The sequence below is a fragment of the Crocuta crocuta genome, unplaced genomic scaffold (genome assembly GCF_008692635.1).
Source record: "Crocuta crocuta isolate KB4526 unplaced genomic scaffold, BGI_CrCroc_1.0 scaffold334, whole genome shotgun sequence".
Taxonomy (NCBI): domain Eukaryota; kingdom Metazoa; phylum Chordata; class Mammalia; order Carnivora; family Hyaenidae; genus Crocuta; species Crocuta crocuta.
In genome coordinates this window covers 6,102,166-6,126,335 of record NW_027533260.1, presented here as the reverse complement: position 1 = coordinate 6,126,335, position 24,170 = coordinate 6,102,166, and the positions used below count along the sequence as shown (strand labels likewise).

The following is a 24,170-nucleotide window of genomic DNA, read 5'->3' as shown; positions in this document are numbered from 1 at the left end:
GTGCCTGAGTGGCTTAGTCGGTTAAGCGTCCGACTTTCGCTTAGGTCATGATCTCGCGGTTCGTGGGTTCGAGCCCCGCGTCGGGCTCTGTGCTGACTGCCAGCTCAGAGCCTGGAGCCTGTTTCAGTCTGTGACTCCCTCTCTCTCTGACCCTCCCCTGCTCACGCTGTCTCTCTCTTTCCTAGAAATAAATAAAACATTTAAAAAAAAACATTAAAACATTTTTTTAATTAAAAACTTAAAAGAGCTATGCTATTAAAGTGCTTGAAATAGTGCTTGGCATATTGTAAATCCTCCATGTGTTACAAACTCGAGTTGTCTTTTCCTATTATAAATGACTATACAGCATGGGAAATGCAGCCAGTGATTGAAAGGGCAAAAGGAGATTTTAAGATATTCTTTTTTTCCACGCACCTTCTGCTTTCATTACTTCAGTTCTATCATTCAGTTGAACAGAAATGGTTAGTTTCTCTAATAACCATTGGTTAAACTTCCAACTAACACTCAGCTGCTGTCTTTTGAACTAGAGAGTCCCTGGGGGATGGTTATATGTTGTTTTAGAAAGGTTCAAGTCTACACTATCCAATATGGCAGCCATCAGGCCCATGGGACAGTTGAGCGCTTGAAATATGTCTACTGAGATGTGCTGTTAAATGCAAGACACAACATGCATTTCAAAGACTAGTATGAAAACAAGAACATAAAACGTTGGAATCAGGAACTCATACTGATTGCAGGTTCAAGTGGTAATATTTTGGATATATTGGGTTAAATAAAACATACTGTTGAAATTAAGCCCATTTGTTTCTTATATTTTTTAACGTGGCTGCTAGAAACATTTAAATTACACAAGGGGGTTCCCCCGGTGGCTCAGTTGGTTAAACATCTTGATTTCAGCCCAGGTCATGATCCCACAGTTTGTGAGTTCAGGCCCCAGGAACCTGCTTGGGATTCTGGCTCCGTCTCTCTGCCTCTCCCCTGCTCTCTCTCGCTCGCTCTCAAAAATAAATAAATAAATGTTAAAAAAAATTTTTTTTAATCAATTGCACAAGGAGCTTGGATTCTGTTTTTGTTGGGCGGCACTGATTTCAATAGAACCTCCATTTTCACTCTGGGGTTTGCCTGCAGGGGCTTCTTACAACGGAGAGAAGCAGGGTTTGGGAATCACGAGGCCCGCGTGCCAGGTCTCACCCTGCCCTTGACTTTCTGGGTGCCCTTGGACAGTACAGTGGTTCTCAAACTTTGGTCCTAGCAAAATCACATTCGGGAACTCGATGCTGTTCTGGTCACTCCCTGTTCACACGGTGTAGGAAGGAGAGTCCTCATCCCAAGTAGGGTGAGCTGGCTGAATGCGTGACACGTGACACCGGGCAGGCGAGATGGGCGGCAGCTTTCCCCGCAGCCTTGGGGGGAGGGACACTGCGTGCCCTGCAGGGCCATATGGGGTGGCGCTCAGGAACGGAGCGGACCAGCAGGGGCCGTGGTAGGTGGGTTTCGTAGTGACGAGGTACGGTGACCCTGGGCTCCCACAGGAGGACGTGTCCAGCCTGTCTGGATGAGTTCGCAGGCTGGCAGGGAGGTGAGACCTGTTGGGTTGGGGGCTGAGTGGGGGGCAGTTGGTAGGCAGAGTTGTCTCAGGTCTAAAGTTATGAAGGTGATTGAGTGGCAACACGGGGAGGTCAATGCCACCGAGAAAGAAGGTTTTTAATTCAGTTCTGCCAGAAACAAGAGACACAACCTGTGACATGGGACCACATGAAGCTTGTCACATGCAGGGTCGGGAAGCAGAGAGGGACTGGGCTGTGCCTTTATTATTTTATTTTATGTTTTTAATTTTTTATTTCTGAGAGAGAGAGAGAGAGAGAGAGCGTGAGCAGGGGAGGGTCAAAGAGAGAGGGAGACACAGAATCTGAAAGCAGCCTCCAGGCTCTGAGGTGGCTGTCAGCACAGAGCCCGATGCGGGGCTCGAACCCATGAACCGTGAGATCATGACCTGAGCCAAAGTCGGATGCTTAACTGACGTCCAGGCAGCCCATGGAATTTCCGGCCCTACAATTCAGTTGCACACTGGAGTTTGAGAACCACTGCATGTGGGACAAGGGCCTGGGCCTGTGCGCCCCGGTGCCTGGGTTCTTCAGTGCCTGGTGCAGTGTCCTGGCTGGACAGTGAAACTGTGGCCTGGACAGTGGGCGGGGGTAGAAATGCACCTGTCAGCCATCCCCGCCCCAGACCTAGTTTCAGGCTTAGGCCCGAACCTGTTTTTGGTTTTGTTTTGTTTTGTTTTGTTTTGTTTGAAGTTCCTTGTGAGTCTAATATGCTGTTGGAGTTGAGAACCAGGGCCCTCATTTCACCCAGGCTCTGGGTGAAAATCTTGGCCCTTCTGTAGGCCACTGGTTAATCATGAACCAAGCTATTTCACTTCTCTGTGCTACATTTTCTGTCTGTAAAATGGGGATCTATGCATCTATGTTCATTAGAGATATTGGCCTGTAGTTCTGTGTGTGTGTGTGTGTGTGTGTGTGTGTGTGTGTGTGTGAGAGAGAGAGAGACGTCTCTCTCTGGCTTTGGTATTGGGGTAATGCTGTCCTTATAGAATAAATTTGGAAGTTTTCCTTCCTTTTCTATTTTTTTGGAGTAGCTTGAGAAGAGTAAGTATTAACTCTTCTTAAAAGTTTAGTAGAATTCGGGGCGCCTGGGGGGCTCAGTTGGTTAGGCGTCTGACTCTTGGTTTCAGCTCAGGTCATGATCCCACGGTTTGTGGGTTCAAGCCCCGTGTCGGGCTCTGTGGTGACAGCACAGAGCCTGTATAAGATTATCTCTCTCCCTCTCTGCCCCTCCCAATCTCTCTCTCCCAGAAATAAACAAACATTTGAAAAATAATAATAAATGTTTAGTAGAATTCAGCTGTGAAGCCTTCTGGTCCTGAACTTGTGTTTGTTGGGAGTTTTTCGATGACTGGTTCAATTTCTTTGCTGGTGGTAGGTTTGTTCAAATGTTCTGTTTCTTTAGGTTTTCAGTTTTGGTAGGTTATATGTTTCTAGGGATTTGTCTATTTCTTCTGGGTTGTCCAATTTGTTGGCATATAGCTTTTCGTAATCTCTTATAATTGTATTTCTGTGGTATTGGCTATTTCTTCTCTGTTATTTGTGATTTTATTTCAGTCCTTTCTCCCCCCCTTTTTTCTTTATAAATCTTGCTAGACATTTAATCAATTTTATTGATTTTTTTCAAAGAACCCACTTCTGGTTTTATTGATCAGTTCTATTCTTTTTTTTTTCCTATATCTGTTATTTCTACTTTAATCTTTAATATTTTCTTCCTTCTGCTGGTTTTAGGTTTTGTTTGTTGTTCTGTTTCTTGCTCCATCAGATGTAAAGCTAGGTTGTTTGAGATTTTTCTTCTTGAGGTAGGCCTGTATTTCTTTAAACTTCCCTCTTGAACTGCTTTTGCTGCATCCCAAAGGTTCTGAACAGTTGTGTTTTCATTTTCACTTATTTCCATGTACTTTTGGATTTCTTCTTTTATCTCCTGTTTGACCCATTCATTGTTTAGTAGCATGCTATTTAACCTCCATGTATTTGTGTTCTTTCCAGATTTTTCCTTGTGGTTGACTTCTGGTTTCTTTTTTATTTAAACTTTTTTTAATGTGTTGTTTTTTTCTGAGAGAGAGAGAGGCAACGTGAGCAGGGGAGGGTCAGAGAGAGAGAGGGAGACACAGAATCTGAAGCAGGCTCCAGGCTCTGATCTAGCTGTCAGCACAGAGCCCGACGCGGGGCAGAGCCCAACGTGGGGCTCGAACCCACGAACCGTGAGATCATGACCTGAGCCGAAGTCAGACGCTTAACTGACAGAGCCACCCAGGCACCCCATCTTCTGGTTTCTTAGAGTTGTGGTCAGAAAGAGACATGGTATGACTTAATTAAGGTTTGTTTTGTGGCCTTCAATGTGATCTATTCTGGAGAATGTCCCACGTGCACTTGAAAAGAATGTGTATTCTGCTGTTTTAGGATAGAATGTTTCGAATATATCTGTTAAATCCATCTGTTTCCATGTCATTCAATGCCATTGTTTCCTTGTTGATTTTCTGTTGGGATGATCTATTCGTTGATGTAAGTAAGATGTTAAAATCCCCTAGTATCATTGTATTATTATAGATTAGTACCTTTATGTTTGTTAATAACTCTTTTAGATATTTGGGCGCTCTCACGTTGGGTGCATAAATATTTACAATTGTTATATTTTCTTGTTGGATTATCCCCTTTATTACTATATAGTATCCTTCTTTGCCTCTTCTTACAGTCTTTGTTTTAAAATCCATTTTATATTTAGGGTATTGCTACTCCAGCTTTCTTTTGACATCCATTTGCATGATAGATGTCTCTCCATCCTCTCTGCCTTTTTTTTTTTTTTTTTTTAAGTAAGCTTCATGGCCAGTGTGGAACCCAACGCAGAGCTTGAACTCCTGATGTTGAGGTCAAGACCTGAGCTGAGATAGAGTCAGACACATAACCAACTGAGCCACTCAGGTGATATACTATCCCCTCAACTTGGTTTGCAGGTGTCTTGAGGTCTAAATGAGTCTCCTGTAGACAGCATATAGATGGGTCTTGTTTTTTTAACCATTCTGTCACTCTGTGTCTTTTGATTGGAGCATTTAGTCTATTTGCATTCAGAATAATAATTGATTGATATATGTTTATTGCCATTTTATTACCTGTTTTGTCTTTGTTTCTTTAGGTTTTCTCTGATCCTTTCTTATTTTTCTCCCTTTCGCGGTTTGCTGGTTTTCTTTAGTGCTGTATTTGGATTTCTTTCTCTTTATTCTTTGCATATTTATTAGTGGCTTTTCATTTGTGTTACCATTAGGTCTGTATATAACCTCTTCTGCATATAGCAGTCTGTATTAAGTTCATGGTCATTTACGTTTGAACCCATTCTTTACTCCTCTCTTCCCCACGTCTATGGTGTCATATTTTACATCCTTTTCTTTTGTGAGTTCCTTGACTGGTATTTTACAGAAATGTTTATTTTTACTGCTTTCGTGTTCCCACCTTCTTACTGTCACTTTTGGACTTTACTTTCCACTCAGAGAGTCCCCTTTAATGTTTCTTGCAAGGCTGATTTAGTGCTCATGAACTTCTTTAGTGTTTGTCTGGAAAACTCCTTTATCTCTCTTCCTATTTTTTTTTAATTGTAGAGAGAGAATGTGTGTGTGTGGATGGGGGAGGGACAGAAAGAGAGGGAGAGAGAGAATCTGAAGCAGGCTCAGTCCCTTGCAGTGGGCTCCATGACCCTGAGATCATGACCTGAGCCGAAATCCAGAGTTGGACGCCCAACCAACTGAGCCACCCAGGAGTCCCTCTCCTCCTATTCTGAATGACAACCTTGGCTAGAGTGTTCTTGGCTACAGATTTCCCCCAGTCAGCACAATGAATATAGATTGCCACTCCCTTCTGGCTTGGAAAGTTTCTTTCTTTTCTTCTTCTTCTTCTTCTTTTGTTTATTTATTTATTTTGAGAGAGGGAGAGACAGAATCCCAAGCGGGCTCCATACGATCAGTGCAGAGCCTGACATGGGGCTTTAACCCACAGACTGTGAGATCATGACCTGAGCTGAGATCAAGAGTCGGATGCTTAACCAGCTGAGCCACTCAGGTGCCCCTGGCTTGGAAAGTTTCTGCTGAAAATTCCTTGATAGCCTAATGGGGTTTCCGTTGTTCAAAACTGCCTTCTTTTGTCTTGCTGCTTAAAAAATTTTTTTTTAATTTTGTATTGTTATGTTTTGCCATTTTAGTTACAACCTGTCTTGGTGTGGATCTGCTCTTGCTGATTTTTTGGGCCTTCTCTGTGCCTCCTGCATCTGGATGTCTGTTTCCCAGATTAGGGAAGTTTGCAGCTGTTATTTCTTCAAATAAATTTTCTGTCCCACTTTCTCTCTCTTCTTCTGGGACTCCTATAATATAAATGTTACTGTGTTTTGATGGAGTCCTAGAGTTCCCTAAATGTATTGTTGTTTTGCATTTTGCATGATTCTTCTTTCTTCTGTTCAGCTTGATTACTTTCCATTACTCTGTCGTTTAGGTCATTAATTTGTTGCTCTGCTTCTTCCAGCCTGCTGTTCATTCCATCATGCGTGTTTCTTGTTTCATTCATTGAGCCCTTAATCTCTATGTTATTCTTTATTCTGTGGTAATGGCCTTACTGAAGTTTTCCAGTCTTTTCTCAAGTCCAATGAGTATCTTTACGATCATTACCCTAAATTCTCTATCAGGCATGTTACTTGAATCTGTGTCACTTCTGTCTCTGGCCATGGACTGGTCCTGGTCTTTCACTGGGAACAAATTCCTCTGTGTTCTCATTTTGTCCAAGTCTCCGCACCTGTTTCTCTGTGTTAGGAAAGTCAGCTACGTCACCTGTTGTTCATGGTAATGGATTTACGAAGAAGTCCTATAGTTCGTGGAGCGAAGTGTCCTCTGTTCCCCAGGGCCTGGTGCTTCTGGGAATGTCTCCAATGTGTGCTGTGTGTGCTCTGCTTGGTTTAAGCAAGAGCTTAAATGTAAAGAGTGTCAGTGCTGCTCTGGGCACCTGCCAGTTTCTTTGTTCCAGGAGGGCCTCTCCGTGAATGCTACCTCTCTGGAATACACTCGGAGATGAGCTAATAACCTCCCCACTGTGTGTGCCCCAGGCACACTCCAGATCGCTGTTTCTATGTTGTGTGTCCATGGGCTGTTTGACCTGCCTTCTCTCCAAGAGCAGTCCCAATGTCTCCTGGCTGCCCCCAAGCCTAGCTCGCTGACCTTTAAAACTCCAGGCTTTCGGGGCCCTTGGGTGGCTCAGTTGGTTAAGCGTCTGACTTTGCTCAGGTCATGATCTCATGGTTCATGAGTTCAGGCCGGGCATTGAGCTCTGTGCTGACAGCTCAGAGCCTGGAGCCTGCTTCATATTCTGGTTCTCCCTCTCTCTCTGCCCCTCCCCTGCTTACTTATGATCTCTCTGTGTGTGTCTCTCTGTATCAAAAACAAATAAACACTAAAAAACCAGAAAACTCACCAGGCTTTCAGCCTCGCTGGTTGCAAGAACTCACAGAATTCAGCCTGTCTTTCATTCCAAGCCCATAGCTACAGGGATTCATTTTCCCTGTGCTCTCATCTGACTCTCACCCTTCTGCACAACTGTGGCTCCCTCTTCACCACCAAGGCCGTCATCTGTTTCTCTCCACNCCTGAGCTGAAGTCGGATGCCCAACCGACTGAGCCACCCAGGCGCCCCTTCACTTCCTAACTTTTTTAGTCGAGCTTCTCCTCTGCCCCTAGCGGTTAGTACTGCCATTGTCCAGGTTGGTTTCTGGGGTATTTAGGATGATTTCGTAGTTACCTAGTGTTCGTGGGAGGGGGCGAGCGTAGGGTCCTCCTGCTCCGCCACCATCTTCCCCTCTCTCCGAGAAGGAAGTGATTCATGATGTGGCTCTCCCAACAGTGCTCTCTACTCTCCCTGACCCCCTCAAGTCTCTACTGAGAGAGTGATCTGTTTTCCACACAGAAGGAATTTCTTACCCCCCCTTCCTCAAGGCCTTTGCTGCTTTCCTGCTCAGTTGCAGATAAAACTGGGACTCACCACAATTTTTTTTTTTAATGTTTGTATTTATTTTTGAGAGAGAGAGCGAGAGCATGAGCAGGGGAGGGGCAGAGGCAGAGGAAGACACAGAATCTGAAGGGCTAGAATCCACGAACCGTGAGATCATGACTTGAGCCCACGTTGGACACTTAACCGACTGAGCCCCCCCACCCCCAGGCGCCCCACATCACCATAGTTTGAATCCTGCTTACCTGCTGATCTGTTGCTGCCTCTTGTTTGTATTCACTCCCANCACCATCTTCCCCTCTCTCCGAGAAGGAAGTGATTCATGATGTGGCTCTCCCAACAGTGCTCTCTACTCTCCCTGACCCCCTCAAGTCTCTACTGAGAGAGTGATCTGTTTTCCACACAGAAGGAATTTCTTACCCCCCCTTCCTCAAGGCCTTTGCTGCTTTCCTGCTCAGTTGCAGATAAAACTGGGACTCACCACAATTTTTTTTTTTTAATGTTTGTATTTATTTTTGAGAGAGAGAGCGAGAGCATGAGCAGGGGAGGGGCAGAGGCAGAGGGAGACACAGAATCTGAAGGGCTAGAATCCACGAACCATGAGATCATGACTTGAGCCCACGTTGGACACTTAACCGACTGAGCCCCCCCACCCCCAGGCGCCCCACATCACCATAGTTTGAATCCTGCTTACCTGCTGATCTGTTGCTGCCTCTCGTTTGTATTCACTCCCATCATAACATATGTTCTCATGAGATTTTCTAGCGATCCCGCTTCTCTTTGGCTACTAAAAGTCCGTCATCCCCCACAGCTCAACTAAAGCCATGTTTATGTAGGACCTGCCACGTGGGACCTGGGGGACCAGACCTCATGCTTCCAGAGGCCTCTGTGCCCTACTTTGCCACACAGCAGTGTGTGATCACCAGGCCGGGAGCAGGTTGGGACTGGGCAGTTGTATTCCTTTTAGGGAGGTTTCCCTAAGTGTTCAGTGAGTTAATAAGCTCAGTTATTTAACGAAGTGTTTATAAATTAGCCTGTCTAATCCTAATTATGTAGCCAGTGAGTTGGTTGTCGTTCTGAATATTTTGAGGGACACAGTCTGTGGATTTTGTATCTGAAGTCCATGTAGGCGCAGACATCCGAAAATTGAAAAAAATCCAGAGGTTCTTTTCCTTCCAAAGATGACCTTGGTGTTGCAAATGTTGTGAAAGAGTTGGAGGAAAAACTTGGAAATAAAACCCCCACTCTCCAAATCCTCCCAACTGGGATCAGCCTCAAAATTTTACAACTCAAAGAAATCTTAGACCAACGAGTCTGGTCTTCCGCGTGCCTCTTCCTGTCTGCCTGGCGGCTTATTCATTCATCAAGATGCTGACACTGACTGCTGAGTGACTCCTGAGCAGTTTCTGTTACAAGCATGTTTCGGATGCTTGAGCTGTAAAGCTGAGTAGGTAGGTATTAATTACAAAGTCAATTTACCAGTTATCCTTCTCCCTCCAATAGGCAATGGAAAGATCTCCCTGCAGAGCCCTCTTAATGAACAGAAGTTGTTGAACAAATAATCAGAACAAAGTGAATCACAAATCCCAAAAGGGTATTTCTTCCAAGTCTGGAAAATTTTCCATTGCCCTTTTCCATTCTTGCATTCTTCTATCTAAAGATGGAAGAGTTGGGGCACCCGGGTGGCTCAGTCGGTTAGGCATCTGACTTTGGCTCGGGTCATGATCTTGCAGTCCATGGGTTTGATCCGCATGTCAGCTGTGCTGACAGCTCAGAGCCTGGAGCCTGCTTTGGATTCTGTGTCTCCCTCTCTCTCTGACCCTCCCCTGCTCGCTCGCTCTCTCGCTCTCTCTCAGAAATAAATAAAACATTAAAAAAAAAAAAAAAAGAATGACAGACCAAGGGGTGCCTGGGTGGCTCAGTCAGTTAAGCGTCTGACTTCGGCTCAGGTCATGATCTCTCACATTCCATGAGCTCTAGCCCCACGTCAGGCTCTGTGCTGACAGCTCAGAGCCTGGAGCCTGCTTTGGATTTTGTGTCTCTCTTCTCTGCCCCTCTGCCTCTCGTGCTCTCTCTCTCTTACTCTCTCTCAAGAATAAACATTAAAAATTTTTTTTAAAGAATGACAGACTGAGAGAGAATACTATATTTCAGAGATTAAAGGTCGTTTTCATATGACAAAACAACAGCCTCTAAACCTTTGATAGAAACCATTTATGAGGACAGGTTTTTTGTTGTTGTTGTTTTTTAACATTTTTATTTACTTTTGAGCCAGAGAGAGAGTGTGAGCGGGGGAAGGGCAGAGAGAGGGAGACATAGAATCTGAAGCAGGCTTCAGGCTCTGAGCTGTCAGCACGGAGCCTGATGCGGGGCTCGATCCCACAAACTGTGAGATTGTGACCTGAGCCAAAGTCGGATGCTTAACCGACTGAGTCCCCCAGGCACTTTGGGGCAGGTTTTATGTTAGGAAATATTACCTGCCTTTGTGCAGCTCCTGAGAAATAAGGTACTCTGAAAGGGTTCTGTCCGGTTTGTGCTGCTGATTTAATTCTTAAAACAGTCCTATGAGGTAGGGATTGCTAATGCCTCCATTTTTACAGATGAAAGAATTCAAGCACGAAGACATTAATAACTTGTCCAGGATTTCACAGCTAATTAGTAGCGGTACCATGAACCTAAAACATTTGGCCTCAGAGATTACTCTCTTAACCTGGCTGCTTGACTCTTGATTTCCACCCTCCCTAGGATCAGATTTATACCCCGAGAGCTTGTATTAGGGCCACTGTGTGTGCTTGGGCGGTTTTCCATTGTGCAGGGGCTCTTGGCTGAAGGGCTGCATTGTCTCTGGAATGGAGCCTGTGCTCTGCTCATCAAGCGCCCTGAGGGAGGAAACGGCACCGTTGCTATTTCATGTAAAGCGTGAAACCTGGTCGGTAACACGTGTTAGCCGGATGGACCAGTGATGGTCTTGGCCAGACTCTGATGCCTTTTTTTCTCCTTCTCCTTTTTTGCCTTCTCAGGACTCAGCACTTCCCGAGAAGTAGAAGGAGGACAAAATGACCAAGTTCAAGGTGAGTGGGGCTTCCTTTCTAGATTTGAAATTATTCCCATTTCTCAATGATTAGAAGCATCCTTGAAAACAATTAGATTAGTAGCAGGCATTTCAAAACCTCTTCAGTGCCAGAGGATCGCTACTTCTTATTTTAGTGTAGGGGTTTTTTTTTTTATGTTTATTCTTTTTAAAAAAAAAATTTTTTTAACATTTAGTTTTGAGAGAGAGAGAGGGAGAGAGACACAGAGTGCAGCAGGGGAGGGGCAGAGAGAGAGGGAGACACAGAATCCAAAGCAGGCTCCAGGCTCTGAGCTGTCAGCCCACGCAGGCCTCAAACTCATGAACTGCAAGATCATGATCTGAGCCGAAGTTGGCTCCTTAGCTGACTGAGCCACCCAGTCACCTCTAGTATAGTTTGATTTTTATTGTTTTATCATCTTTCACAATTTCACAAATAAAATAGAGGGGAAAAGTGAATAGTAGAAAAAAAAGACACCTCCCATTTTATTACCATTTTCCTTATAAAAACATTTCATTATCTCATGTCCTTTTCCTCATATGCATTCATAACTGTATATTTGTAATAGTTATATAAAAATTCTCAAGTCATGCCTTTTCTAATGAATACTGTATTTCCTACATTTTTAATGGCTACATCATATTCCCTTGAATAGATATATTCTGTGTGTATGTCTCATAACTTTTACCCATTCGTGGAAGCTCAGGTAGTTTAGAATTTTTTCTATCTTATTTATTTAATTTATTTTAATGTACTATTTTGAGTACGGGTAGGGGAGGGACAGAGAGAGGGAGAAAGAGGAGCTGAAGCAGTGAGCCTGATGTGGGGGCTCAAACTCATGAACCACCAGATCATGACTTGAGCCAAAATTGGATGCTCAACTGATTGAGCCCCCCAGGCGCCCCTATAATTTTTACTATTTAAAAATATTTTCTTTAATGTTTATCTTTGAGAAAGAAAGAGTGCAGGTGGGGGGGGTGGGTAGAGAGAGAGAGACAAAGAATCCCAAGCAGGCTGCAGGCTCTGAGCTGTCAGCACAGAGCCCGATGCGGGGCTTGAACTTATGAACTGTGAGATGTGAGATCATGATCTGAGCTGAAATCAGATGCTTAACCAACTGAGCCCCCCAGGCGCCCCAGATTTTTACTATTTTAAAGGACATTGTTGTGATGAGACCAGGTGGTGTGCAGAAGGGCTGAATCACTGTATCATACACCTGAGACTCATGTTACACTGTATGTTAATTAACTGGAATTTAAATAAAAACTTTTAAAAATAAAACTAGGAAACTAAAATTATAATAAATTCTGACTTTGACATGCTAAAAAAACAAAAGAACATTGTAGTAACAGTTGGCCTACCATAAACCATTTTCTTCAAAAAAGGAATTTGGAGGAGTTTGCTATATTTTGTTCTGAATGTTTTTAGAAATCTAAATTGAAAAAGGACCCATGAAAGGCAAAATCCTCAGAGATTTTGTACATAGAATACTCAGATATGACAGTGCAACCAGGTATAACTGATACTTCACACAGAGAGAACATTTTTCCATATTTTCCCACAAGAAAGCTAGATACTGAGGGCGCCTGGGTGGCTCAAGTCAGTTAAGCATCCAGCTTCAGCTCAGGTCATGATCTTGTGGTTCACTAGTTCAAGCCCCGCATCGGGCTCTGTTCTGACAGCTCAGAGCCTGGAGCCTGCTTAGGATTCTGTCTCCCTCTCTCTCTACCACAACCCCAATCATTCTCTCTCTTTCTCTGTCTCTCAAAAGTAAATAAACATTATTAAAATTAAGAAAAGAAAGCTAGATTCTTTCTAATCCATGTTTGAATCCTATCATGTGCATGTGGTTTTTTTTTTAATTTTTTTAATGTTTTATGTTATTTTTGAGAGAGAGATAGAGACAGCATGAGCAGAGGAGGGTCAGAGAGAGAGGGAGACAGAGAATCCAAAGACAGGCTCCAGGATCTGAGCTAGCTGTCAGCACAGAGCCCAACGTGGGGACTCGAACCCACGAACTGCAAGATCATGACCTGAACCGAAGTTGGACGCTCAACCGACGGAGCCACCCAGGCGCCCCATCATGTACATGTTTTACTCACGGATTTATTACTTTCTTATTTGTGTGCTGATTTATTTTTATCAAAGTAATAATGTGCTTTTTTTCCTCCTCATTTTTATTCTTTTCAATTTTTAATTTAAATTGTAGTTAGCATACAGTGCAGAATTGGTTTCAGGAGTAGAATTCGGTGATTCATCCCTTACATACAGCAGCCAGTGCTCCTCCCAGCAAGTGCCCTCCTGTACCCATCACCCATGCAGCTCACCCCCCCCACCTCCCTCCATCACGCTCAGTTTGTTCTCTATCATTAAGAATCATTTACGGTTTGGGGCGCCTGGGTGGCTTAGTCGGTTAAGCGTCCGACTTTCGCTTGGGTCATGATCTCGCGGTTCGTGGATTCGAGCCCCGCGTCGGGCTCTGTGCTGACTGCCAGCTCAGAGCCTGGAGCCTGTTTCAGTCTGTGACTCCCTCTCTCTCTGACCCTCCCCTGCTCACGCTGTCTCTCTCTCTCTCCTAGAAATAAATAAAAATATTTAAAAAAAAAATTAAAAAAAAAAGAAAATTAAAGAATCATTTACAGTTTGTTTCTTTCTCTTCCCCCCCACCCCCCCCACCATATGTTCATCCGGTGTCTTTCTTAAATTCCACACATGAGTGAAATCATACGGTATTTGTCTTTCTCCGACTTATTTCACTTAGCATAACACACTCTAGCTCCATCCACGTCTTTGCAAGATGGCAAAGATGGCAAGATGTCATTCTTTTTGATGGCTGAGTCGTGTTTCCTTATAAGGTACTTCATTTTAAAAGTCCAGTAGTACAGGGGCGCCCGGGTGGCTCAGTCGGTTAAGTGTCCGACTTCGGCTCGGGTCATGATCTCACGGTTCGTGGGTTCGAGCCCCGCGTCGGGCTCTGTGCTGACTGCCAGCTCGGAGCCTGGAGCCTGTTTCAGTCTGTGACTCCCTCTCTCTCTGACCCTCCCCTGCTCACGCTGTCTCTCTCTCTCTCCTAGAAATAAATAAAACATTAAAAAAAAAAATTAAAAAAAAAAAAAAGAAAAAAAGAAATAAATAAAACATTAAAAAAAAAAAAAGTCCAGGAGAACAGAGAGACATTCCAGATGCCTTTCGTACTGCGTTTAGCTTCCAGCTGACCTTAAGAGGCAGTACTTTGTCTCCTCTGCATTTTAATGACAAAGAAACAGGATTGTAGAACTTCAGAAAACTGTTTAAGTTCACACGGGAAAACAAAGGTCTGATTGATCCAAAAAAACTCCAAGGAGTTTTATTTGTATAAAGAGGGAGGCAAGAGAAAATAATTGTCCAGTCAGGGGCTTGGCCCTTTCTGTGTCTGCTTAGCTGGCCTGTGCGAAGACAGCACAGATGATATGGCCTCCACACGGTCACTCTTCAGAGGCTCCTCCTTTATGCTCTCTGGTGCTTACTCAGGGCACGTGGATGTGCAAGGCTCCAGTGATGAACACAGTTCTCATGTGAAAAGTTAAGACAAGGGGCGCCTGGGTGGCTCAGTCGGTTAAGGGTCCGACTTCGGCTCAGGTCATGGTCTCAAGACTTGTGAGTTCGAACCCCGCGTCAGACTCTGCTGACAGCTCAGAGCCTGGAGTCTGCTTCAGACTCTGTGTCTCCGTCTCTCCCTCCCCCACTCATACTCTGTCTCTCCCTCAAAACTAAATAAACATTAAAAAAGAAAAAATAAGACAATACTGTACACCAGCAGTTCTTAATCGTGGGTGATCTTTGCCCCCAGGCAGTGTCTGGAAACGTTTCTGGTGTCACAACTTGAGGGAGGCTTCTGGCTTCCAGTGTGTAGAAACCAGGGATGCCGGTAAACATCCTATAGTGCGTGAGGCAGGCACCCCACCCCCCCCAACAAACAATGATCTAGCCTAAAATGTGAGTCGTGTGAAGGTCGAGAAACCATGCTGTACACAAAGCTAAGCAAGAACAATAGCAAGACGTGGGTGACAGTATTTAAATATTTTTTTAAAAAAAAGCTTCAAATCTCTAATAGAAATTTTGCAGAGTCCTAAAATAAAACCCCACTTGGACTATGAGCAAAGAACATTAGCTGGAATGGTACTGAAGCAAAAATAAAGACGGCCAGTAAATCTATGAAAATACAATAGCTCATTAATTACTGAATTAGTACGAAAAGAACAAGTTGCTTTTTACGGATCAAATTTCCTAGGGCTCAGAAACACTGGTTATATTCAGTGTTGCATATGATGTGGAGAATCAGGGATATTTATATTCTCTTGGGGGAAGCACAAAATACAGAGAAAGTTGGAAAGGAAACCTAGCATTGTACATAGTAGTTTTGAAGTGGCATATTCTTCGATACTGCAATTTTTACTTCTTGGAACTTATCCCAGGAAAAGAATTAGACAGGAGGCTAGTATTTTATGTAAAAAGTTGTTATTTTTGGTATTTATTTTGAAACGAAAAAAATACCTAATACAGTGCGTATTATTTGAAATGTGTAATCATATAGAAGTGAAAATGACTTTGGTCCCTGAAAGTCTGAACCACTTTGTACCCATCCTTTCCAGTTTTCTCAGTGCACTTTCTCTGGGTGGCCACTGGTCACAAGATTGAGCTTACCTGTGCTTGGTGTTGTAGGAGGCAGTGACGTTCAAGGACGTGGCTGTGGTCTTCACGGAGGAGGAGCTGGGGCTGCTGGACCCCGCCCAGAGGAAGCTGTACGGAGACGTGATGCTGGAGAACTTCCGGAACCTGCTCTCTGTGGGTGAGGACCAGCACTCTGTGGCTGAACATCAGTCCCCCTGCGTGGTTTATTTACCCTTCGACCCGTGGGGTTTTGGGGCTCTTGACCTGGCTTCCAGTGTTCAAATCACCTTAAGACGCAGAGATGGCGTTTTTTCTGGTTTTTCTGCCCCCTCCCCCCCCCAAAATTTGTGTTTTGTAAATGAGCCATAAATTGGTACCATGAGTGCTGTATCCACATTTTTGGCCTTTCTCAAGTTGTAGTCGTTTCTAATTAGTGGGTCATGATNTTATATTTTTTTTTTTTTTTTTTAAAGTTTATGTATTTATTTTGAGAGAATGTGAGCAGGGGAGGGACCAAGAGAGAGGGAGACAGAGAATTCTAAGCAGGCTCCTTGATGTCAGTAGAAAGCCTGATGTGGGGCTCGAACTCATGAACTGTGAGATCATGACCTGAGCCGAAACCAAGAGTCGGACCCTAAACCTACTGAGCTGCCCAGGCTCCCCTATACCAGTATTTTTAATGAAACACAATAGGGTAGAAAATGTCAGAGCCCTTGGCAATAACTACACATTGTGGCAAAAAGTAGTCTGTTGCCGAAAATTGTGTGAGCAGTGGCAGAAAGGATCTGAAGAAAACAGACATTTTTTTTCACCAGTAGCTCACACTTAGGTCTACATATCCTGGATTTTTGCATAAAGTGCAGTCCTCTGATGCATCATAATTAACAGTTTGGAAAACACAAATTTTGATGCCCTAAAGATGATGTGGTGAACAGCACATGTTTTGTGATTTCGGTGTCTATTCTATTAATTTAAAATGCTTGTCCTTGCCTTTTCACAGGACAGCAGCCCTTCACGCCAGATGTAACACCCCAGTTCGAGAGGGGAGGAAAGCTTTGGATGCTAAAGGCAGCAACCCAGAGCCACAGCTCCTCAGGTGAGAGCCGTGTGGCCCAATCTGTCACGCTTGTTGTCACCTCCACAGCTCTGGCGAGGGTCGCGGTCAGTGCCTTGCCCGTGGTTTTCTGCAGTAGTTTTTAGTGCTCTCTCTCTCTCTCTCTCTCTCTCTCTCTCTCTCTCTCTCTCTCTCTCTCTCCCTCCCCCTCCTTTGCTCATTTACAGTTATTCTCCACTGGAAGTGATTCTTTTTTATTTTTATTTTAGAGAGAGCGAGAGCAGGGGAGAGAGGCAGATGGAGAGAGAGAGAGAAAGAACTGTAATTAGGCTCCATGCTCCACGCAGAGCCCGACACGGGGCTCCATCTCACGACCCTGGGATCATGACCTGAGCTGAAATCAAGCAAACTGAGCCCCCAGGTGCCCCTCGAAGTGCTTCTTTTGTATGTTTGTCAGATCTTGTCAGGCCTCTGCTTGTACCTCAGGTAGCTTCTTACCTGATTCAGAGTAAAATCCAAGTACTTATAGTGGCCTATGATGTCCCACCTGTCTGCTCCTTGCTCTTCCCCCATCCCTCTGCGAACGTGACCTGTCCCCTATGTCTGTTTGTTCTGTCCAGTTTTGCTGCTCTGCTCTGCTCCCCATGGCCCGGCCTCGTCACCCGCTACCTGTTCTTCCTTCTGTCAGGGGTGCCCTTTCTGTCATCCTCTTGACCCCTCCCTTACTTCACATAAGTCTCTTCTCAAATCCTGACATCATAAGAAAGGCCTCTCGTGACCATTCTGTTCCTGACCCCTTCCTGTTCCCCCGTTCTCCTTTCCCTTACCCTGTCTGATTTGGTGTCTAGGCATTGATCACCGCTTACCATATTAACATCTATTTTTGCTTAGCTCACTCTGTTCCCACTAGAATATAATTATCTGGAGAGAAGAAATCCTATTTTCTGTGTTGCCATATCCTCAGTGTATAGATCGGACTTGGGAGAGGACAGGTGCGCTATAAATATTTGTTACACGAATGAGTGAGCTGACATGGACTTTTTCCCATTAGTCGTGGACGTACTTAAAGGGTGATAAACAGAAACGTGGTGAAGTCATCGTCTAGAAGAGCCCATGATTATAATGATTATCTAATCTAATGTAATTTATTAGGCCCTTTTAGATCTTTGTAGATTTGTATCCATGAAACCACATCTGATGACGGCTTAACTCTGCACTTGTAACCACGGTGAATATCATTTCCGCTGTGTGGCTTTCCTGCAGTTTTTAGTAGTGAATCATACCATCTTAGTGAAGAACTGCTTTTTAAAATGAAGAATCTGGTAGCCACTTTTGAGGAGGATCTTCTATTAAAGAAAATATACATACTTTATCAAGAAAGTATCAGGTATTAACTGACTTTTAAGTTAGTCTTTCCCTTTGAAGATGTTCCTCATGGCAGCCACCCACCTCATCCAAAGAGAGTTACTGAAAATGGTGTCACCCACCATTATCCCTGTGTGTGTGTGTGTGTGTGTGTGTGTGTGTGTGTGTGTAGTTCTAACATGCATTTTATCCAGAGAAACCTTTACTTCTGATATTTTCCTATTCTGTTAATGCTGGCCATAAGCCACTAAATTTATTTCAGAGTCACTGAATCCAACTTGTAGCTTGAAAAACAGGGGTGTTGTCCATACAGCAACATGTTTCTGTATCCATCAGTTTGACAGCCTGCTTTCAGAGACATTACTCCTGAGCCTCTAAATACTGACTCCTATATGAAAATAGAAAATTTTTACACACATAGGAAGAGATTACAAAAATTCAGAAGCAGGGCGCCTAGGTGGCTCCTTCGGTTAAGCATCTGACTCTTGATTTTGGCTCAGGTCATGATCTCACAGCTCGTGAGTTCAAGCCCCACTCTGGGCTCTGCATGGACAGAGAGGGGCCTGCTTGGGATTCTCTCTCTCTCTCTCTCTCTCTCTCTCTGCCCCTCCCCCTCATGTGTGCATACATGTGCTCTCTCTCAAAAATAGACATTTAAAAAACTTTTTTCAGAAGCAATCAATCCATAGGCCCCATGACCACATGTCTGTCTTATACCATTTTTTCCCTTCTTTCCACTCAAGTGATTCTTGCCATGATTTTATGATGAGCATGATTTTATCATCAGCAACATCCACTTAAGTTAGCCCTGCCTCTGGTGAAGGCTTTCAACTTCCGAGCAAAGTTGTTGCTCCCAACCCCTTTCCTGTTATGGGGTAACTTACTTGAAAAAGATCTTTTACTCAATACAGCTCATATTCTCGTAAAGAAGTCAAACTGGGGCTTATTTATGTGTTCTACGTGTACGTATGGAATGCTACCAGACAGCATCCTGCAAGTGGCGATAAAACAGTGAATGATCTAGATGCTCGTCCTTATGGATGATGCATTCAGATGGGAGAAGACATAAAACAAAAAAATGAAGGGCATATATAGCACGTTTGATGTAACACGTGCCATGTAAAAACAAAGCCGGGTAAGCTGAATGCTGGGCAGATTACCAGGAGTGGTGAGGGATAGGGAGAACTTCCTGCTGGGTGTTGGACGGTAAAATCGGCCCTGCTGATAAGGTGTCATTTAAAGAGAGATCTGAAAAGAAGCAGGTAGCAAGCTCTAGAGTTCATTGATGGAACAGAGTCCCAAGGAGACCATAGCTCTTCCTGACCAATACTGACTTTGAGAATCCATGCCATGCCCTGTTCATTTTCTCCTCACAAGTTCATGCTCTGTTCTAAAAGATGAGCATCTCATGGGTGCCTGGGTGGCTCAGTCAGCTAAGTGTCCGGCTTCGGCTCTGGTCGTGGTCTCACAGCTTGTAAGTTTGAGCCCAAGCTGTGGTGACAGCTTAGAGCCTGGAGCCTGCTTCGGATTCTGTGTCTCCCTCTCTCTGCCCCTCTCCTGCTTGTACTCTGTCTCAAAGATAAAAAATAAATAAATAAATAAATAAATAAATAAATAAATAAATTTTAAATAAATAAAAATAAAAGATTATCTTCTGATTTTCCACCCTTTTTTCCCCTGGAGGTGATAGGAACTATTGCTATGAGGTTTTAGAGTAATGTATGTCAGTACTATAAACCTCTTACCCAGTTACTATCCTAAAGGACATTTCCTGCTTATTCTCTGAACTTCAGGCACTTAGGTGATAAGATCTGCTCTCCCAAAAACGTGTCTTTCCAACCAGCCCAGTGCTTCAAGGCTTCTCACATGGAATAAACTTCCAATGAAATAATTTGAAGCCAAAACTTTTAACATGACCTGGGGCATCTTCTGATCATCTGTCTGTAAGGGTCCTGCTGGACATTTTGAGTATTTGGTCATATGTGTGTGCTTTAGGCAGAATTATGTGGAGACTATTTATCAGACACCTGGCATAGCAAAGAAGACAAGGGTTTTAGGAAACTGCAGCTTCATCTTTGGAAAGATTCCCTAAGAAGTGTTTTTCTTGATCTGCAGGCACCAAATTTCTAACCTGTTCTTCATATATAAAACTTACTATGGTTCTAAGTGGATGTCATTAAAGTATAGTGAATGGGAGCCTGGTGGACCGCCTCTAGGTTTTTGATGATAAAGAAAAATGGCGGGGTGTCGCAGACTTTCAGTCTGGAGTTGTCTCTTGTCCAGCAAGAGAGCAGACACAGAATTGAATACAAGACAGGCTAATGTCCAGGAGGAGACAAGAGCCCTGAGTAAGGGTCCTTGCTCCGTATTTATTAGATCAGAAGGCTTACAAGCGTAATGGACATGCAGAAAGAGACAATGAAACAGTAAACATTAACTCATGTGTGAGAGAAAGGGGGTTTCAAAGGGATGTGGTCTTAGGGGTTAGGGTCAAGACAAATCAAAGTCCTGGCGCCTAGCAGACAGCCGTTTACTGCAGACACCAGGCACTGTGGCTCTTTATCTTAACTTTTCCAGGGGCTGAGACACATAGAGCATACTAGCTCAGGGTTAACAAGGCACTTTTCTCACTAATTAGCTCTGGGAAATTTTGCCCTGTAGTGGCTTTCCGCTCTGTGCTTTGTTTTAATTCATGATAAATCCTGGGCCCTTTCTCCCTGGTGTGGCAGCTTTCTGCCTCTACCTATCCTCGGATGCTTTCATTCTTTGGAAGTGGCTTTCCACTCTATGCTTTGTTCTTCGCTGGGCTTTGTTACCCTGTGGCGGCTTTCCGCCTAAGCCTTGTTAACCTATTGGTGCAAGCTCAGAGAATTCTTAAACATATTCCCCACAGTGGGGCATCTAGGTGGCTCAGTTGGTTAAGTGGCCGACTTCAGCTCAGGTCATGATCTCATGGTTCATGAGTTTGAGCCCCACATCAGGTTCGCTGCTCTGAGCACAGAGACCACTTCGGATCCTCTGTTACCCCCTCCCCCTTCGCTGCCCCTCCCCCCCTCACGCTCTCTCTCAAAAATGGATAAACATTTTTTAAAAAGGGTACCTTCTCCTAAGTTAAACCATAGGGTGTGGGCCTACGTTTACAACCTTGACACCTCTGACCATAACATTTATGTGGCCCATCTCTACATTCTCTTTATCCTTTTAGGAGACAAGAATCTAAATGACACGGAGACTCTTCAGGAAATTGGATTAAAGTACCTGCCACAGGAAGAGCTTTTCTGCTCACAAATCTGGCAACAGGTTACAAAGGAGTTAACCCAGTGCCAAGATGCCATGGTCAGTATTCGAAGAGCTGGCTCTCAGCTGGAAAAACAGGGTGATGCGCTCTATAAAGATGGGGAATTTGGTAGAGGCTTTGATCAGAGTTTGTGTCTTCAGATTCATCACAGAGACCACACGGGAGGAAACCCCTACAAGGGGGAGGAGCGTGAGAAAGGTTGCATTGAGCGCTCTCATCTTCAGACTCACCAGACGGCCCATGTGGGAGAGAAGCCCTATAAATGTGAGCAATGTGAAAACGCCTTCCGTCGACTTTCAAGCCTTCAAGCCCATCAGAGAGTCCATGGCAGGGAGAAATCGTACAAGTACGATATGTCGTGTCAGGGCCTCAGACAGAAGTCACATCTCCGCCCTCCGCAGAGAGTCCCCACTGGCGAGAATCCACACAAATACGAGGAGTGTGGGAGGAGCATCCGGAGAAGCTCACATTGTCAAGCTCCTCTGATAGTCCACACGTTAGAGAAGCCTTATAAATGTGAGGAGTGCGGGCTGAGCTTCAGTCAGGGCTCATATCTTCAAGTCCACCAGAGAGTCCACGTGGGAAAGAAACCCTATAGATGTGAAGAGTGCGGGAAGGGCTTCAGCTGGCGTTCACGACTACAGGCCCACCAGCGAATCCACACAGGAGAGAAACCATACAAATGCGAGGCCTGTGGCAAGGGCTTTAGTTACAGTTCACACCTTAACATCCATTGTCGAATCCACACAGGAGAGAAACCCTATAAGTGTGAAGAGTGCGGGAAAGGCTTCAGTGTAGGCTCACACCTTCAGGCCCATCAGGTAAGCCACACCGGAGAGAAACCTTACAAATGCGACGAGTGTGGGAAGGGCTTCTGTCGGGCCTCAAATCTTCTGGACCATCAGCGAGGCCACACTGGTGAGAAACCGTATCAGTGTGATGCCTGTGGAAAGGGCTTCAGTCGTAGCTCGGATTTTAACATTCACTTTAGAGTCCATACGGGAGAGAAACCCTATAAATGTGAGGAGTGTGGGAAAGGCTTCAGCCAGGCTTCAAATCTTCTGGCCCATCAAAGAGGCCACACTGGAGAAAAGCCATACAAGTGTGGTACCTGCGGGAAGGGCTTCAGCCGGAGCTCGGATCTTAACGTTCACTGTAGAATCCACACCGGAGAGAAACCCTATAAATGTGAGAAGTGTGGTAAGGCCTTCAGTCAGTTCTCCAGTCTTCAAGTGCACCAGAGAGTCCACACCGGAGAGAAACCGTACCAGTGTGCGGAGTGTGGGAAGGGCTTCAGCGTGGGTTCACAGCTCCAGGCCCATCAGAGGTGCCACACTGGGGAGAAACCGTACCAGTGTGAGGAGTGTGGGAAAGGATTCTGTCGGGCCTCAAATTTTCTGGCTCACCGTGGGGTCCACACAGGAGAGAAACCGTACCGGTGTGATGTGTGTGGTAAGCGCTTCAGACAGAGGTCCTATCTTCAGGCCCACCAGAGGGTCCACACTGGAGAGAAACCGTACAAATGTGAGGAGTGTGGGAAGGTCTTCAGCTGGAGCTCATACCTCCAAGCCCACCAGAGGGTCCACACTGGAGAAAAACCGTACAAATGTGAGGAGTGTGGGAAGGGGTTCAGTTGGAGCTCAAGTCTTATAATTCATCAGCGAGTGCATGCGGACGATGAGGGTGATAAAGACTTTCCCGCCTCGGAGAATTCACACAGGAAAGAAACTCCATAAAAGTGATCTGTTTTAATACCTCAAATGGGTGCTGAAATAATCCAGTAATACCTGTTCTAAGAGACAAAACATTTGTTTATAAGAGAGTATTTCAGCCAGAGCTCGACAGATCCCAATGGTTGGGTAGAGCTTGACCACGTAGAGAAGGCTCATGGGAATGGAGACTTAAGGACTTCATTCAGAACGTTGGCACGTAGCAGATACAACACGGAAGAGAGGCTTGGGAAGGATGAGTCTGATCGGAAGTTAACTGCATGCCGAGATAGAAGTGTCAGACCCTCTTCCACCAGAATATAAGCTCCAGGAGTGTAGAGATGTGTCGACTGCCAAATCTATTCAGCCTTTCAGTGCCTCACAGGTTGTAGGTGTTAAATGAGTGAAGGGAGAAGAGTCATCTTTTGAAATATTTTATTCAGTTTGTCTCTAAACATTTCTATGAAATGTCCTTAGAAGAGGAAAGCTGCAAGGCTTGGAGGACATGTAAATTAGACACGTGGGCTCATTTCCCCCGACCAGGCAGGTCCTGTGAACCAATGTTTCTCAACCTACCGGAAAGTCCAAAAATCAACTCAGTGGGTTGTAACCAGCACCTCGGTGTGCGGATACTTTATTGAGGTATAATTTGCATGCAGTAACATGCATAAATCTCAAGTTTACAGCTTCCTGAGGTTTTGCAAATGTATAACACTTGTGTAATCCTCACCCAAATCGATGTATGCAGTATTTCTATTAAACCAGACTATTTCCTTGTGTGTATTCTAGTCATTCCCACCTCCGGTGGCAACATGGATGGTTTTTATACCTCATGTTGGTTAAGGCTGTCCTTGGACTTCCTCTGGCTTCAGTATGTACTCTTTTGTGTCTGGATTCTTTTGATTACACATATGATCATCTTCATAATTGAGAGAAAGCAGGGTTGACAAAATTCAGTATCCATTCATAAGAAAAATTCCTCAGGGAGGTAAGAGCCATCTGTGAAAATTTTACAAGTTAGCATTCTTTTTAAAATTATTACTGGGGCGCCTGGGTGGCTCCGTCGGTTAAGCATCTGACTTCGGCCCAGGTCATGATCTCATGGTTCATGGGTTCGAGCCCTGTGTTGGGCTCTTGCTGACGGCTAGCTCAGAGCCTGGAGTCTGCTTCAGATTCTGTGTCTCCCTCTCTCTCTGACCCTCTCTTGCTCACACTGTCTCACTCTCTCTCAGAAATAAAAAAAACATTAAAAAATTTTTTTAAGTAAGTAAAAATAAAATTATTATTAAGGAGTAATTTATATGCAGTAAAATTGACTCTTTGGTTATCATTCTGTGTTTTAGCCACTACTTACTATTGTCTCACCACCACTACAATCAAGGCCTCTAACAGTTCTAAGACACCACCTCCACTCCCACCCCTCCCTGAAATTCCTTTGTGCTCT

At 44.5% G+C, this 24,170-nt stretch overlaps 1 protein-coding gene across 1 annotated transcript in view; it reads left to right on the top strand.

Annotated features, from left to right (window-relative positions):
- LOC144217766 (uncharacterized) overlaps positions 1 to 23,503 on the top strand; it is a 26,476-nt gene extending 2,973 nt beyond the window's left edge. The window contains exons 2-5 of the mRNA XM_077747460.1: positions 10,600 to 10,650; positions 15,352 to 15,478; positions 16,301 to 16,396; positions 20,925 to 23,503. Of these exons, the coding sequence (XP_077603586.1) occupies positions 10,636 to 10,650; positions 15,352 to 15,478; positions 16,301 to 16,396; positions 20,925 to 22,753 (2,067 nt within the window). The 5' untranslated portion in view covers positions 10,600 to 10,635 and the 3' untranslated portion in view covers positions 22,754 to 23,503. The remainder of the gene's footprint in view (positions 1 to 10,599; positions 10,651 to 15,351; positions 15,479 to 16,300; positions 16,397 to 20,924) is intronic.
- The last annotated feature ends 667 nt before the right edge of the window (positions 23,504 to 24,170 follow it).